The sequence below is a fragment of the Vespula vulgaris genome, chromosome 10, assembly GCF_905475345.1.
Source record: "Vespula vulgaris chromosome 10, iyVesVulg1.1, whole genome shotgun sequence".
Lineage (NCBI taxonomy): Eukaryota > Metazoa > Arthropoda > Insecta > Hymenoptera > Vespidae > Vespula > Vespula vulgaris.
In genome coordinates, this window is record NC_066595.1 from 6,828,420 (window position 1) to 6,844,099 (window position 15,680).

At 31.9% G+C, this 15,680-nt stretch overlaps 4 protein-coding genes and 1 long non-coding RNA gene across 6 annotated transcripts; 3 read left to right on the forward strand and 2 right to left on the reverse strand.

The window, feature by feature from the left end:
• The first annotated feature begins 5,018 nt into the window (after nt 1–5,018).
• On the forward strand, nt 5,019–7,143 carry LOC127066816 (SOSS complex subunit C). Its single transcript, XM_051001007.1, has 6 exons — nt 5,019–5,582; nt 5,643–5,786; nt 5,898–6,318; nt 6,697–6,738; nt 6,795–6,919; nt 6,988–7,143. Exons 4-6 carry the CDS (start codon nt 6,711–6,713, stop codon nt 7,141–7,143), a joined length of 309 nt encoding a protein of 102 aa, XP_050856964.1. The 5' UTR covers nt 5,019–5,582; nt 5,643–5,786; nt 5,898–6,318; nt 6,697–6,710.
• Nucleotides 7,019–8,088, forward strand: LOC127066812 (rRNA N6-adenosine-methyltransferase Mettl5). Its single transcript, XM_051001003.1, has 3 exons — nt 7,019–7,168; nt 7,276–7,659; nt 7,746–8,088. The coding sequence occupies exons 2-3, from the start codon at nt 7,320–7,322 to the stop codon at nt 8,039–8,041; spliced, it is 636 nt and encodes a 211-aa protein (XP_050856960.1). The 5' UTR covers nt 7,019–7,168; nt 7,276–7,319; the 3' UTR covers nt 8,042–8,088.
• LOC127066799 (alpha-aminoadipic semialdehyde dehydrogenase) lies at nt 7,707–10,211 on the reverse strand. Its single transcript, XM_051000978.1, has 8 exons — nt 10,054–10,211; nt 9,717–9,933; nt 9,451–9,638; nt 9,189–9,388; nt 8,883–9,127; nt 8,700–8,809; nt 8,365–8,625; nt 7,707–8,287 (listed from the first exon to the last, which is right to left on the reverse strand). The coding sequence occupies exons 1-8, from the start codon at nt 10,204–10,206 to the stop codon at nt 8,075–8,077; spliced, it is 1,587 nt and encodes a 528-aa protein (XP_050856935.1). The 5' UTR covers nt 10,207–10,211; the 3' UTR covers nt 7,707–8,074.
• A 224-nt stretch (nt 10,212–10,435) lies between these two features.
• On the forward strand, nt 10,436–11,414 carry LOC127066820 (uncharacterized). The gene is made up of 2 exons (XR_007782512.1): nt 10,436–10,557; nt 11,303–11,414. It is a non-coding gene; the product is annotated as an uncharacterized LOC127066820 (long non-coding RNA).
• Nucleotides 10,639–15,603, reverse strand: LOC127066787 (exportin-6). Of its 2 annotated transcripts, XM_051000947.1 has the most exons (16): nt 15,214–15,365; nt 14,820–15,023; nt 14,559–14,750; nt 14,314–14,473; nt 13,973–14,229; nt 13,722–13,888; nt 13,345–13,651; nt 13,189–13,281; nt 12,915–13,083; nt 12,706–12,844; nt 12,265–12,626; nt 11,869–12,196; nt 11,511–11,708; nt 11,101–11,379; nt 10,854–11,019; nt 10,639–10,786 (listed from the first exon to the last, which is right to left on the reverse strand). In XM_051000947.1, exons 1-16 carry the CDS (start codon nt 15,214–15,216, stop codon nt 10,709–10,711), a joined length of 3,102 nt encoding a protein of 1,033 aa, XP_050856904.1. In that variant the 5' UTR covers nt 15,217–15,365; the 3' UTR covers nt 10,639–10,708. The 2 variants fall into 2 exon arrangements, with proteins under 2 accessions (XP_050856904.1, XP_050856905.1); XM_051000948.1 differs by lacking the exons at nt 10,639–10,786; nt 10,854–11,019 and having other exon boundaries at nt 11,237–11,409; nt 15,214–15,603.
• Between the last annotated feature and the right edge of the window lie 77 nt (nt 15,604–15,680).

Consider the following 15,680-nt stretch of genomic DNA (forward strand, 5'->3'; position numbering starts at 1 on the left):
CATTATATTTTATATTATTTCTAACATCTTCGATACATTCAGCAACAAATTCACAGTCATTTCTATTCATTGAAACGCATAGCTATGTGATGGTTGAAACAATTATTCGAGATTAATTATTTTAGCTTCTTTCGGGTGGGACCCTTGGGTGGGGCCCTCGGGTGTGGGCCTTAGGCGGGTTTCGTTCTCTCTCTAGGGATAAAATTAAACTCATTTATGGTACTCTGAATTTTGTCTAGTGAAATGATCTTCGAGATAATTATCCATTGTTCTGAGTTCTATCTTTCTCTCGGACATGATCAGTGTTTCTTTTCTTCGTCTTTCCTTTTCTTTTCTTTTCTTTTCCTCTTCTCTTTTTTCTTTTTCTTTTCTCTTATTCTTTTACTTTTTTCTGTTTCAGGTTAGACTATCGAGAGACCGATCATCGAGAGACCAATCATCGTGTAAATAAATTATTACAGGAAAGTTTTTGTATGTTATTTTGCATATAATTTTAGCTTTTATATTTAATTTTTATTATCTTTTTAATTTTTGCTGATATATTAATTTCTTTTTATATTCTTTCTCTGTTTCAGGTTAGATCATGGAAGGACCGATCATCGTGAAATTAATTTTTACAGGGAAGTTTTAATTGTATATTTGTTTTTTTTATTTTATTTTATTTAATCATTAATTTATTTATTAATTATTAATATTATTATTTAATTGTATTTTGATTTTAAATGTATTTATATATATAAATAGCTTTTTCCATATATTATTGCATATTATTTTTGCATGTAATTATCTCTTTTTCTTTTATTCTTTTTCTGTTTCATGTTAGGTGATCGCTGGACCTATCTTCGTGGGATCTTTACACGGAAATTAAAGGAACCTCTTTGCATATAATCTCTATTATATAGGAATTATATAGCAGAAAGGGTATGTCTCCTTACTTCCGTACGCGAATGATAGGGAAAACACTCACGCGCGTGACGGCCGGCACGCGCGTGGGTGTTCGCGATCGCGAGATTTAGTCCTACCGAGGACTTCGTTTTGTTCTTTGAAATAACGAGATATAGACACGACCGGTCGTGTCTCGAGATGTCTGAAGCCGACGGTGTGGACGGTGGAGCAATCTGTAAGCGGGGTTTTATACATCTCCAGTTTGCTAAGAAGCCCGAAGCTCCCGAAGCGGAAAGGCATCTCGGTTCGCGGATTTTAGAGTAGATTCCCCGTTAGCCCGTGGGTCCCAAAGTGCAGCAACCTCCACGCGGTGGGACCTGGGTCGGAAGTACTTGTGATACATCGGAAACTCATAGACTGCAAGTATTACCGAGCGGATGGCTGCATTCTTCAAGATTTTTCCAAGATTTTCTCTATCAAATTCCAACTAAATTTCGAAGTACGTTCAATTTACGTTCATTCGTACATCTTCCATATATTCTGCAATAGATGTGCTCTTTCATTTTTATTTATTCAAAAATATAATTTTATAATAATTAATTATTATAGTTTCTGTCGGATGGGTCCCTTGAGATGGGCCCTTAGGCGTGGGCTTCTGTGCGGGTCTCCTTCCTTCAGTACCGAATAATCGAGCTAGATTTTCGTACTCTGGTTTTGCTCGGGTATGTCCTTTCTTTTCTTTTCTTTTCCATGTCCATATTTTCTTTCCAATTTCATCTTTTTCACAGGGGCCTATGTTCCATTGCATCTTACGGATATTCTTTTCTTTCCTTTCTTTTCTGCTTCATCCTTCTCACGTGTGCGCACACTCTTGTTTTCTTCTCTTCTCATTTGCTTCTTCTCTTCTTCTCTTTCTCTTCTTCTCTTCTTCTTTCTCTTCATCTTTTCCTCTTCTTCGCGAATCTCGATATATCCGCGCGGAATACGGGTAGGATAGGAAGAACACTCGCGCGTCTGTCGCCGGGCACAGGCGTGGTGTTCTCGGGCGCGATTAAAAGTCCTACGGTAATGGACTTCGTTTGATTGCTAAAACGAATAAATGACCGGTCGTGTGTCGGTTCATGTGCTGCCGAGTGGTATGGATCTGCTAACCGTAAGCGTGGACTGACCCTCCTCCAGTTAGCCGCCTGAATTCTCGGTTAGTACGTGGACGCCGCGAACGCGAATTTAGAGTAGAGTCACCGTTATTATAACACTCCCGGGAGTGTTCGAGCGCGATTAAAGTTCTACCGGGGACTTCGTTTTATAGAACGCCGATAATTTGATCACGCCGGTCACGCGAACTTTAGAATAGAGTCCCCGTTAGCCCGTGGGTCCCCAGATGCAGCTACCTCCACGCGGTGGGACCTGGGTCGGTAGTACTTGCGATATATTGAAATCTATGTCTGAATTATATCTAAAATCTGTAACTAAATTATATATGTTATCTAAAATCTATAATTAAATTATATATATATATATATATATATATATAATTATAAAACGCAAGTATTACCGGGCGAATGGCTGCATATTTCAATGTTTTTCCAAAATCTCTTTTCTGTCTAATCGTACGTAGACGTTTAAGTAATTACATTTTAAATTGTTAGTTATATTTCCACATATAAATAAATTGAATATATCTTAATTCTAAATTAACTTTTTAAGAGAACGCACAGAAAACATTTCTATCGCACTTATTTTCGCTGTCTTTCTTATTTACTCTTATTTACTTTTATTAATTATATTAATTATAACCTTTTATTTATTATATTAATTAGTTTTATTAACTTTCATGTATGACTAGTTTCGGGTGGGACCCTTGGGAGGGGCCCTCGGGTGTGGGCCTTAGGCGGGTTTCTTTCTTTCAGTAGAGAAAAATCGAACTCATATATTTCTTAAGTACTCTGATTTATTGGATACACTGATTTTCGTCGAGTGAAACGATCTTCGAGATTCTTATCCATCTTTTTCAAGCTCATATTTCGTGTATATTTTCTTCATTTCTCTTGTTCTTTTCTTTTCCTCTTCTCGTTTTTTCTTTTTCCTTTTCTCTTATTTTTTTACTTTTCTTCTGTTTCAGTTTAGATCATCGAGGGATCGATCGTCGGATGACCGCTCAACGTGAAATTATATTTTTACAGAGAAATTTTTATCGTATACTTGTTTTTTTTTATTTTACTTAATCATTAATTTATTTTTTAATTGTTTTATGATTTTAAATATATATTTATATATAAATGACTTTTTGCATATAATATTGCATATTATGTTTGCATATAATTAGCCCTTTTTCTGTTTCAAGTTAGGTGATCGCCGGACCTATCATCGCGGGATTTTTACACGGAAGTTAATGGAACCTCTCCGCATATAATTTTTATTATATGTAGGGAGGGTATGTCTCCTTGCTTCCGTACGCGAATAATAGGGAAAACACTCACGTGCGTGACGGCCGGCACGCGCGTGGGTGTTCGCGATCGCGAGATTTAGTCCTACCGAGGACTTCGTTTTGATCTTTGAAATAACGAGATATAGACACGACCGGTCGTGTCTCGAGATGTCTGAAGCCGACGGTGTGGACAGTGGAGCAATCTGTAAGCGGGGTTTTATACATCTCCAGTTTGCTGAGAAGCCCGAAGCTCCCGAAGCGGAAAGGCATCTCGGTTCGCGGATTTTAGAGTAGATTCCCCGTTAGCCCGTGGGTCCCAAAGTGCAGCAACCTCCACGCGGTGGGACCTGGGTCGGTGATACTTGTAGATACATCGAAACTTTATGGGATACAAGTATTACCGAGCAAATGACTGCATATTTCAAAGAATTTTCCAAAATCTTTTCTATGTAATTCCAAATTATATTTTATATTATTTCTAACATCTTCGATACATTCAGCAACAAATTCACAGTCATTTCTATTCATTGAAACGCATAGCTGTGTGATAGTTGAAACAATTATTCGAGATTAATTATTTTAGCTTCTTTCGGGTGGGACCCTTGGGTGGGGCCCTCGGGTGTGGGCCTTAGGCGGGTTTCGTTCTCTCTCTAGGGATAAAATTAAACTCATTTATGGTACTCTGAATTTTGTCTAGTGAAATGATCTTCGAGATAATTATCCATTGTTCTGAGTTCTATCTTTCTCTCGGACATGATCCGTGTTTCTTTTCTTCGTTTTTCCTTTTCTTTTCTTTTCTTTTCCTCTTCTCTTTTTTCTTTTTTCTTTTCTCTTATTCTTTTACTTTTTTCTGTTTCAGGTTAGACTATCGAAAGACCGATCATCGAGAGACCAATCATCGTGAAAATAAATTATTACAGGAAAGTTTTTGTATATTATTCTGCATATAATTATAGTTTTTATATTTAATTTTTATTATTTTTTTAATTTTTGCTGGTATATTCATTTCTTTTTATATTCTTTCTCTGTTTCAGGTCAGATCATGGAAGGACCGATCATTGTGAAATTAATTTTTACAGGGAAGTTTTAATTGTATATTTGTTTTTTTTATTTTATTTTATTTAATCATTAATTTATTTATTAATTATTAATATTATTATTTAATTGTATTTTGATTTTAAATGTATTTATATATATAAATAGCTTTTTCCATATATTATTGCATATTATTTTTGCATGTAATTATCTCTTTTTCTTTTATTCTTTTTCTGTTTCATGTTAGGTGATCGCTGGACCTATCATCGTGGGATCTTTACACGGAAGTTAAAGGAACCTCTGCATATAATCTCTATTATATAGAAATTATATAGCAGAAAGGGTATGTCTCCTTGCTTCCGTACGCGAATGATAGGGAAAACACTCACGCGCGTGACGGCCGGCACGCGCGTGGGTGTTCGCGATCGCGAGATTTAGTCCTACCGAGGACTTCGTTTTGTTCTTTGAAATAACGAGATATAGACACGACCGGTCGTGTCTCGAGATGTCTGAAGCCGACGGTGTGGACAGTGGAGCAATCTGTAAGCGGGGTTTTATACATCTCCAGTTTGCTGAGAAGCCCGAAGCTCCCGAAGCGGAAAGGCATCTCGGTTCGCGGATTTAGAGTAGATTCCCCGTTAGCCCGTGGGTCCCCACATGCAGCAACCTCCACGTGGTGGGACCTGGGTCGGTAGTACTTGCGATATATGGAAATCTATGTCTAAATTATATCTAAAATCTATAACTGAATTGTATATATAACTATATAGCTCAAGTACTACCGGGCGAATAGCTGCATAGTTTCAATGTTGTCCAAAATCTCTTTTCCATCTAATTTCAATTAGACGTTAAATTAATTACATTTTTCATTGTTAATCATATTTGGAGAGATAAGTAAATTGAATATAGCAATATTCTAAAATAATTTTTCTAGAGAAATGTACGGAAAACTTTTCTCTTGTACTTATGGTCACTGTCATTTTTATTTATCCTTATCTGCTTTTATTAATTATTATTAGTAAGTCTCCAGTTGGCTTTTGAACGATTTACTCGTCTCAATATCTTGCAGAGCTCTTTTTCTTTTCTTTTCTTTTCTTCTTTTGTTTTTCTCTTTCTCCGTTTCTCTTCTTCTTTTACTCTTTTTCTATTTCAGGTTAGATCATGGATAGACCGATCGAGTGAATACAGAAATTCTCATGGGATATCTTTTCTGCAAATAATAAAGAAGATTAATGTGAGTATATTTCTGTAATACCCATTATTTCAATATTCTATGCAATTTATTTTATTTTAGATTTCAATTTTGGATTGGCGGTTCTTGGCTGTGTGCTACGCTAACAAAATTGTAATATTGATCGTGTTTAAAATTACTTATTCAGTTCTGCTTGGTATTCTAACGAGTGTACGTCGAAATCCTGATAGGATATCTTCCCTGCAAGTATCGACGAAGACTTAAAATAAATATATTTCTCTATCGAATATTTTTTGAATAATTTCTACTTTTATTATAACAGTAATACTGATAATTTCCTTTGTATTTTTGTTTCAGAACCTCGTTGCAATCGAATGCGTAGCAGTGAAATAATCGATTGTTTTCCTTGCTAAATTAAAAAATCGCGAAGTAGAAGCAATTTTTGTTCGTTCACGTTTCACAATTTGAACAATAAATAATTTTGTATCGATTGCGTGCAATGCAATCGTTAGAGTCAGTGTTTGTTCGCAAAGTTTTTTTGCTTCTTTAACAGTCGCACAAACTGTATTTATAGAAGATAGTAGAGTTTCGCGAAATAAATTCAATGGCTCTCCGTTAGTAAATAATTATTAAAGTCAGTGCATAATTGAAGAAGATCATAATCTACAGCAAAAAATCTCAATCTATCACATTTTCAACCAACTACAAATAATTCACTTTCAATTTCGACCTAATTCGCGCTCGTGCGTTTTGGAGTCATCTCAGAACATTTTAAATAGTAAGTCAATTTTGAAGTCCCTCTGATCATTCAATCATGTCAAAGAAAAAAAATCTGAATCAGCACGAAAAAGTATATACCAATACGATAAATCGAATGAAAGGATAAGGTTCTCCTAATGCTTTTACTTCATTTTTTTCCCGTATCGTCGCTGAAGTCACGTATGTCTCGAACGATATTGAGTGAACAGTAATAGTTTCAAACATTCTATGTTCGCCTACTTGGCTATAAAATATAACCTATGTAATTGTTGTGTACGAATGGGATAACCGCCGAAAGATCATACAAGAAAATAACTTTAGTAACAAGCTTTTGTTGGTATAATGTAAACTTTGTAAATTTTACGATATAATCGAGATAATTTGTATTTTCTGATAGAAAAACGCAGTTTGATGGCTTTTTCACAACCAAATTCAAGAGGTATGTAATTTAAGTTGATAGTATATGCGTTTAATATATAAATATAACGTTTGTAGAATTGCAAAATCGAAAAATCTTAGAAGAGTTACAGTTAAAGAAACAAATGCTATTGAAACAAGGTGTTGCGCCGACTTTAAATACATCATTAGCTGTCACTTCTACTGGCTCCGCATCTACTGTGGTGATTAATCATAGTTTTATTATAATACATACATTTTTCATTTGTAGCACTCCTTACACTTCTTTTAGCCTACTACACAATCTACTGATGGAGTAGCAATGAGTGCATCGCAAAGAGCTGCTCTACATAATGCACATGCAGCATCTACAGGTTACTTTGTTACACAAGACTCCTCATTTGGCAATTTAATTTTACCTGTTCTTCCAAGATTTGACACTAAATGAATTCTTGGGTGCATTTTTTTTAGTGGTAATTAACATCTAATAAGAGACTGTGTATATAAAATAGATTAATGAAAATATTAAGAAACAAAGAAAATTTGTTTCTTTTCTGATTTTTTTTTTATATTATTAAAGAAAGTTTTAATCAAGTGCTAAGTAAAAATCAATAATTGGTAAATATGACTAGTCTACAACTTCGAAAGCTTGAGGAATATCTACAGCAGATTGATGGATTTGACAAACCAAAGATAAAACTTGAACAATATACTACCAGTGCACATATTGCTTCACGCATGTTATATACTGCCCAATCCCAATTTGATGATATAGAAGGATGTGCTGTAGCTGATTTTGGATGTGGTTGTGGTGTTTTGTCATTAGGTTCTCAAATGCTTGGTGCAAGTCACGTAGTAGGGTTCGATATAGATTCTGATGCACTTAATATCTTGTATAGAAATTGTACTGATTTGGACTTATTTATTGAATCAATACAATGTGATATATTTCAATATTTACCAGGTATGCTTAAAAGTATCTTTTTTTTTTTTATATAAGTAACTAAGATATTAAGTAAAGTGATATTTTATTTATATAACACATTACAGGGAAATTTGAAAAATACTTTGATACAGTGATTATGAATCCACCATTTGGAACCAAAAAAAATGCAGGAACTGATATAAAATTTTTAGAAATTGCTATTAAAACAGCTTCCAGTGCTGTGTATTCCTTACATAAAACCAGTACACGAAATTATGTTCTTTCCAAAGCCACACAACTTGGTGCAAAAGGAACAGTAATTGCTGAATTAAGATATGATTTACCTCGTATATATAAATTTCATAAAAAAGATTCTGTTGATATTCAAGTAGATTTTATACGATTTGAATTAAATTCTTGAGTATTTATTAATTTCTCAATAAATTTTATCAATCTATTCAAACTTTATACCCTGAGCAAGAGGAAGTTCATTTCCATAATTGATAGTAACAGTTGCACGTCTCATATAATGTTTCCAAGCATCACTTCCACTTTCCCTGCCTCCTCCTGTTGCTTTTTCTCCACCAAATGCCCCACCTATTTCAGCACCACTGGTACCGATATTGACATTCACTATTCCACAATCTGAACCATGTGGTCCAATCCACTAAAAATTCAAAATAATAATAAAACATTTTTATTGATTCTAAATATAAAATAATTGAAAATTATTCAACATATTACCTGAAATACGTTTCCTATATTTTTAGTAAAGAGAGAACTACTTAAACCTTGTTCTACACCATTATTAATTGCTATTGCTTCTTCTAATGAGTTTGCTTCCAAAATATATACAATTGGTGCAAACGTTTCTTTCTGTATAATCTTTGTTTTAGGTGACAGACCAGAAATTATTGTTGGTTCAACATAAAAGCCAGGTCGATCCACTCTTTTGCCACCAAATTCTATTGTACCACCACTATCTTTTGCTTCTTGTATTGCTATCTATGAATTGATAATTTGTTAAACATATCATAGAAATCTATCATATCATTTACTCATTAACATAATTACAATACCATATATTCATTAACAGCTTGTTCACTGTGCAGTGGTCCGTATAATGTACCATCATCCAAAGGATCACCAATACGTTCCAATATACTCTTATACGCTGTTATGAGTCTTTCTAAAAACATCATTGTAATAATTTACAATTGATGAAAACTTTATATAGTGTTTAAAGCATGTTTGCGATTTACCTGTAAATTCCTTTTGTATTTTATTATGAATGATTAATCTTCTTGTTGTAGTACATCTTTGCCCAGCTGTTCCCACACATGAAAAAACTGCAGCTCTGATTGCCATTTCTAGATCAGCATCTTGTGCAATTATTAAGGCATTATTACCGCCAAGTTCCAATAAAGATCTTCCAAATCTTTCTTGCACTTTAAGTGCTATTTGCTTTCCAATAGCTGTACTTCCCGTAAAAGAGAGAAGTGGAATACTAAAAATATATATGAGTAATATATGTAAAAATATTTATTTATATACCTAAAACAACTTACCGCTGATCATTCACTAAAATCTGCCCAATTTCTGATCCACCTGTTATCATGGATGCAACAGAACCTGGAATGCCATTTCTTTCTAATACACTAGCAATGATCTTAGTAGTTGCAATAGAGACAAGAGGAGTGCTGGGTGCCCCTTTCCAAACAATTGTATTTCCACACACCATTGCTATCGCAGCATTCCAACCATATACCTAAAATATTTTATTATATTCATATATTGCATAACATACTGTTCAAAGTTTCATGTACGTACTGCAATTGGAAAATTGAATGCAGATATAACACCAATAACACCTAATGGATTCCACTTTTCTAATAATGCATGATTTTTTCTCTCAGATGGAAAAATATTACCGGGCAACATTCTAGATAATCCAACTGCATAATCACATATATCTATAAATTCTTGTACTTCTCCAATACCTTCTGGTAGTATTTTACCTAGATGTAATTCAAATTAATTGTGAACATAATTTTATATATTCTCATATTGTCCATTTTTTCTTTTTGCTTTTATACCCATTTCTAAAGATACCAATCGTCCTAAAGGTTTCAAATTTTTTCTTAATTCAACACCAATTTGTCGCACTATTTCTCCTCTTGTAGGTGCTGGCAAAGATACCCATTGAGGCCACGCTTTTCGTGCTTCTGTAACAGTGTTGCTGGCTTCCTGAGGTGTAGCTTCTCGAATCTTTGCTATAACTTTTCCATTAGCTGGTGAAATGGATTCAATTATCTGCAAAACGTTATCACATAATTTACAATAGTTTTGTAATATATTTATAAAATAAATTTCTAATTTGTTTATATATTTTATTAATCCCAATTTATTTATATATTATATTATTTTACATACTTTACCAGAACCTCCCCATCGTCCATCAAATAAGCCTGGATTTTCAGAGATAAGGCCCAATTCCTTTAAAAATCCATACTTAGGATCAGTTACCAAATATCTTGTCATTGTTCTTCTAAGAATATATACATTTTTTGACAGTAGGTGTAACATTTCTGATTCTGGTAGCCATCAATTTATTAATACAATGCACTAGAGTAGAAATCTTGGGTTATCTAAATGATACTCTTTATCAAACAAAAATAAAGTTAAAATCATCATATATACTTGTATTCATACTCTTATCAGTGTTTATACATAACAGCAAACGTATCATGGTAAGATAATATAATGACCTTTTTACTAGTCATATATGTTAGTGCACATTATAAGTATTTATTAAGTAATTTTCTATTACGTTAAAATATAGATAATTCATAATTTATAACATATAAAAAGACGAACTTTATTTATAACAATAGTTTTGACGTACAATAAAGTCACGGCAGTGATTTACATAAAGTGGTAAATATTATAAAATGTTTTTTCTTTTGTTGTGAAATGAGAAAGTTTTTATTATCTCTAGGCACTGAAAATAGTCTTGAAGAATTTTCAAATGCTATTTATGAAATGTTATCAAATGCAATCACGTTATCATTTTAATACTTCTATGTATTTAACCTGGTCTACACAGTTGATAACATCGTAAATCAGAAATAAGTTGAAGAACAGACCTCGTTAACGTCGGTTGATCCTAGAATATTCATTTATATATTACCAAAATTTTGAAATTGGCTTTGATTTTATTAAATGTTACTTACAGTGGATTTGTCAAAATTATCTAATAATGTAGCTCTTTGCATGTCATCCACGCCTTCACAACTACTTAAAAATGTAGGAAGAAAATGTTGAAAAAACCAGCCTATATTAACAGATGCTAAACTATGTACAGCAGCTGCAATTTCATCAGCTAATAGATTGTGAGATCTAAAAAAAAAATATTTAAATTTAGTAAATTTAGTTAAAATGATAATTATATATAATTCAGTTATTACTAATCACACTTACTGTTGAAATAAAACTGTAAATAAAGCCATTAAAAATCTTTCAAGTAGATGGACTTTAAATATGGATCTTTGATATAATCGCCATCTTACATTCAGTTGTTCAAGACTTTGCAAACTTTGACGAAATATATTAACATCTGGCTGTAATAAAGCTTGGCCAAAAGCTTCCAAAATTGCAACTAATTCTTCTTTATGTTCAACAGGTTCATCCTCGTCTGGATGACCAAGTGTACGCAATACCGATGTATTATAAAAGTATTGCCATTGATGTGTCAGAATGCTGCATAATAAAGCTATTTGTTATTACTTCCTGTATATATCATTAATTTTATTTCATTATAACAATATTTATAATAAATAATAAATATAAAATAATAGTACGAAAATAAAAATATTTGTTAGTATACCTACCTATAAAAAAGTTTTAATAAAACAATTGTAGTATCAGGGAAAGCACTGAGATCATTTCCAACAGCAGGCCATACATGACCCAAACATAAATTGGTTACTGATGGAATAAATGCTTTGAATGCACTAGTAGGTGCTGATATCACTAATATTAATATTTCCAATAACTGATCTAACGCAGGTCCAGCAGAAATGTTTTCTCTATAAGAATAAATTATTTATTACTTATTTGTTATAGATGCATTGACAAACAATTTCTATAAAATTGTATAGTGTGTGTGTAAATTAATATATATGCTACATACTATATATATTAATTTCTAGAACTGTATTACAATTAAAACAAATCATATAAATATACCTGGTATAAATCTGTAACATTCCTTGTACTGCAGTTTGTGTAAATTCAGGACCTAGTTGTTGTTGCAATACTAAAAATACTGAATGTAGAAAATTAAGTACCACTTCGCATATATTATGATATCTTATCAAATATGGTAAAAGTTCTAATGATCGGTCGATACTAGGTTTTAAGTTAGAATGCAACATCTTTTTGATAGTAGTTGATGAAGAAGAACAATCTTCTAATAATTGAGTTAATGATGGTATAGTCATTAATATTGTTGAATCAGAAGGTACAGGTTGGCCTTGTGCACCTAGAGGCTCTGACAAAGATCCTATCATTGTACCTATTAAAGTAAAATTTGTAATTATCTGATACAATATATTTATTTTTGTAAAAGATATATGAGCTTACCAATTAGCCTTTCTCTTATAGCTCCATCTCCAGTTGGTAAAATAATACCATTAATTAATGCTCGTCGCAATACTTTTATGGTGTCAGGTTTTAAAGATGGATATGTTCTCATAGAAATTAAATTTCTAAAAGTAGTATGATCCCACAATATGGGTCTCAGAATGGCAGTAATACTTTGAAAGAGATGGGTTGCAGAATGAACTAGATTAAAAGGTGGTGGTAAATCACAAGATGTAGTGGTATATGTTAATGGCCAAATACATGAATTAACACAACGTTGGCATAACGTTTCTTTAGTTTTTTCTGGTCTTTTTGCTATCCAGTGACACCATGCCTGAAGCGAAGCTAAGAGTTGTGAATGTCTAATAGAATAAAAGTATCAATTATATATAAAAAGATGTGTTATTCTTTCCTAAATTTTAATATAAAGTTCGTACTTACACCTCAATTAGATCTAGTACTATAGTTGCTGGTTGTAATGCTGCTTTATAAAGTTGATTATCTCTTGCAAAAATACATGCATCTAATGTTTGCGAAACAACTTCTTCTGCCAAAGATTGATCTATAGCTGATTGATCTCCTGTAACATACACATCCTTCATATAGAAATTAAAAAATAATTATCTTTATAATTTTTTATTTAAACTCACCGATAAAAACAGAATATAATCTGGCTAAAGTTTGAGTTGTAGAAGCCAAATCACGTAAATGAGCATGAACATTGGAAGCTTCTGTGTCATTTAGTAAAATAATTTGATTGTTACTTATTGCTGTACCCAATTCTCCGAATACTATTAAGCCTTCTTTCCAAGAATGATACTAAAAATGATATGAATGAAATAAAAAATTATAAGTAAATTATTTTTTTTGATAAATTTATAACAATTGTATAAAATATGTTTATTATTATAATTAATAGTATACCAATAATGTAAACACTGGAATAGGTGATACATCTGCCACTTTTGCTAAGCATTCTATATTGCACCTTAAAAAATGTTGCCATTCTGTTTCTTCCTATCAAAAAAAGTATGAAATTTACTGAAAGCTCAAATATAGTCATAAATAAATATCACTTACATTTTCATCTAAATTTTCTGTGTCAAGTTCTCTTAACGCTCGTGCATTAAATTTAAAACTCATTTTTTGAAGTACTCTTTCTGCTAAAGCTAATGCTACTGCTGAATATTGTGACTGTGTACTTTCCAAAAGAACAGTCCAAATATCTAAACATCGTAGATATCCATTTACAGTAGAACATTGTTGAAACGTATGATGACAAAGAACTTCTAATAATGTATTCACAGGAAATTTTGGACATGACTCAACTCGTTTTAGATGATTTGTTACAAATAATTGTAAAAACTCTGTCATTTTTCCCATATAACTGAAAAAATTTATATATATATACGTTTTTTTTTTTTTTTTAATTTAATAGATATTAAAATAATAATTACCTTTCATCTATGGAATCTAAACGTTCCATAAGTTGAAATAAATTTACTCCATTTTGAAATATTTCTAATAATAATCTTTCTGTCACATTTGGAGAACACAATGGTCTGTACAGAAGTTCATTTATAGTAGTTACAGCTTGTACAACCATTTCTACTTGTTTGCCATTCTGTAGAAAACAAAATAAATGAATAATATGCAACATACAATTTTCTTTAATAAAATCTTATTGTAGAAATTTGAAATCTCCTACCATAGTATCATGGTATCTAGCACAGGAAAATACAGCATCTAATAAATTAGTAGTAATATGATCCGTCAAAGCAATCCAGCTAAACAAATGCGCTAGAACTTGAAGTGTAGCAATGCAAACTTCGCTAGTGCCTGTTGCTAAGCCCTCTACATCCAATACTGCACGTGTAGGTGGTATTGTTTGGCCACTGGTAGGAGAAGGTGGTGGTGTTGCAGTTCCTGATCTATTTCTTAATTTTGTTGTTTCTTGTAAAAGTACTGTACCCAAAATAAAAAAAAATATTTTATATATTATATACCAAATTACTGATATTTTTCAAATATAAAATAATTGAGGTATACCAGTTAGTGTATCCAGTGTCAAAGGCACTTGAGCACTAAGTAATCTTAATAGTTCATTTTTCCTTTGTACTGGCAAATCTTCTCGTGGAGTAGCTAATTCTTCAGAAGCAGTTCTTAAATAGACCAAACCTAACAATCTTGTATGCTTATGACCTAGCAACTATTAAGACAATAGAGATATTAAGATATTATAAAATATTAATCAAAAACTATATATATTATATACACATTCATATTTCTCAGACCTGTAAAATATTGGAGTAAAAATCTGGATAAAAATGTGGCCAATCATGTCTTGCAATATCCACTACTAACTTGACTACTTTGTTTCTAACAAATGGTACTACAGTTTTTTCTAATGACAAGGTGTATAAAGTTGATCGTGTAAGTGCTCTATCCTCCCAAGGAAGAATTGGCCATCTTCTACCAATAGTTGTCTAAAATATTAAATTAATTTAAGAAATAACAAATTCCTATAAAGTATATCAGAAATAAATAATATTTACCTCCAGTGTTGATAAAGCGAACATGCTAACATAATGATTACTTGTAGATGATAAAAAATGTAGACATGGTCTCCAAGAGTCAATTCGTGCTGCAAATTCTTGGAAACTTCGTTCAATTGTTCGTTTACGTTCATTAGTTGTTTCTGACGAAAAAAATTCTGTCATAAGATGCTCTAAACTCTGAAGAGCAGCTGCATCATCATCCTAAACAAATTTCAGTAAAACTTCAATGTAAATTAAATCAATGTTAAAAAATGTATGATAAGTACAATAAATAGTAATATATTATTATGTTGATTATGTTGATTTTGTAAAATTTATAATTCACTTGTTATTTTAAATATATATAATTATAAATATATTATTATATAAAAAATAACTGTATTTTATTTACCATGTTTATTATTATAAATAATAATTTATCGATATAAATACAATATAAACATAAACTCAATGAGGTTAACTTTTTTCTTATATGTCATGTCAAATTGAACATATTTTAACTGTACCAGCATATACTGAGTAAATTGCAACACTGTATATAATAATATAGCATATAAAATGAAAGAATAAAACCACTCTTTCTAAACGATGAACATAATTGGTAGATTCAAAATATAATTAACCAATCAGATTTGAGTATTAGGTGAAACTAGTGTATGCTACTTAAAACCCATTTCTAATACACCCAATGCTCCAAACCAATATTAGAAAATATTTAATTTAAATAACATTTAACGATTTAACGATTAAAATGTGCATATTGATGAACTACTCCGTAGACATGTCACGAGTCATTGAAGAAATAATTCGTAGACATGCTGCATTGACGAACTACTCGGCAAATGCGATAGTATCTTT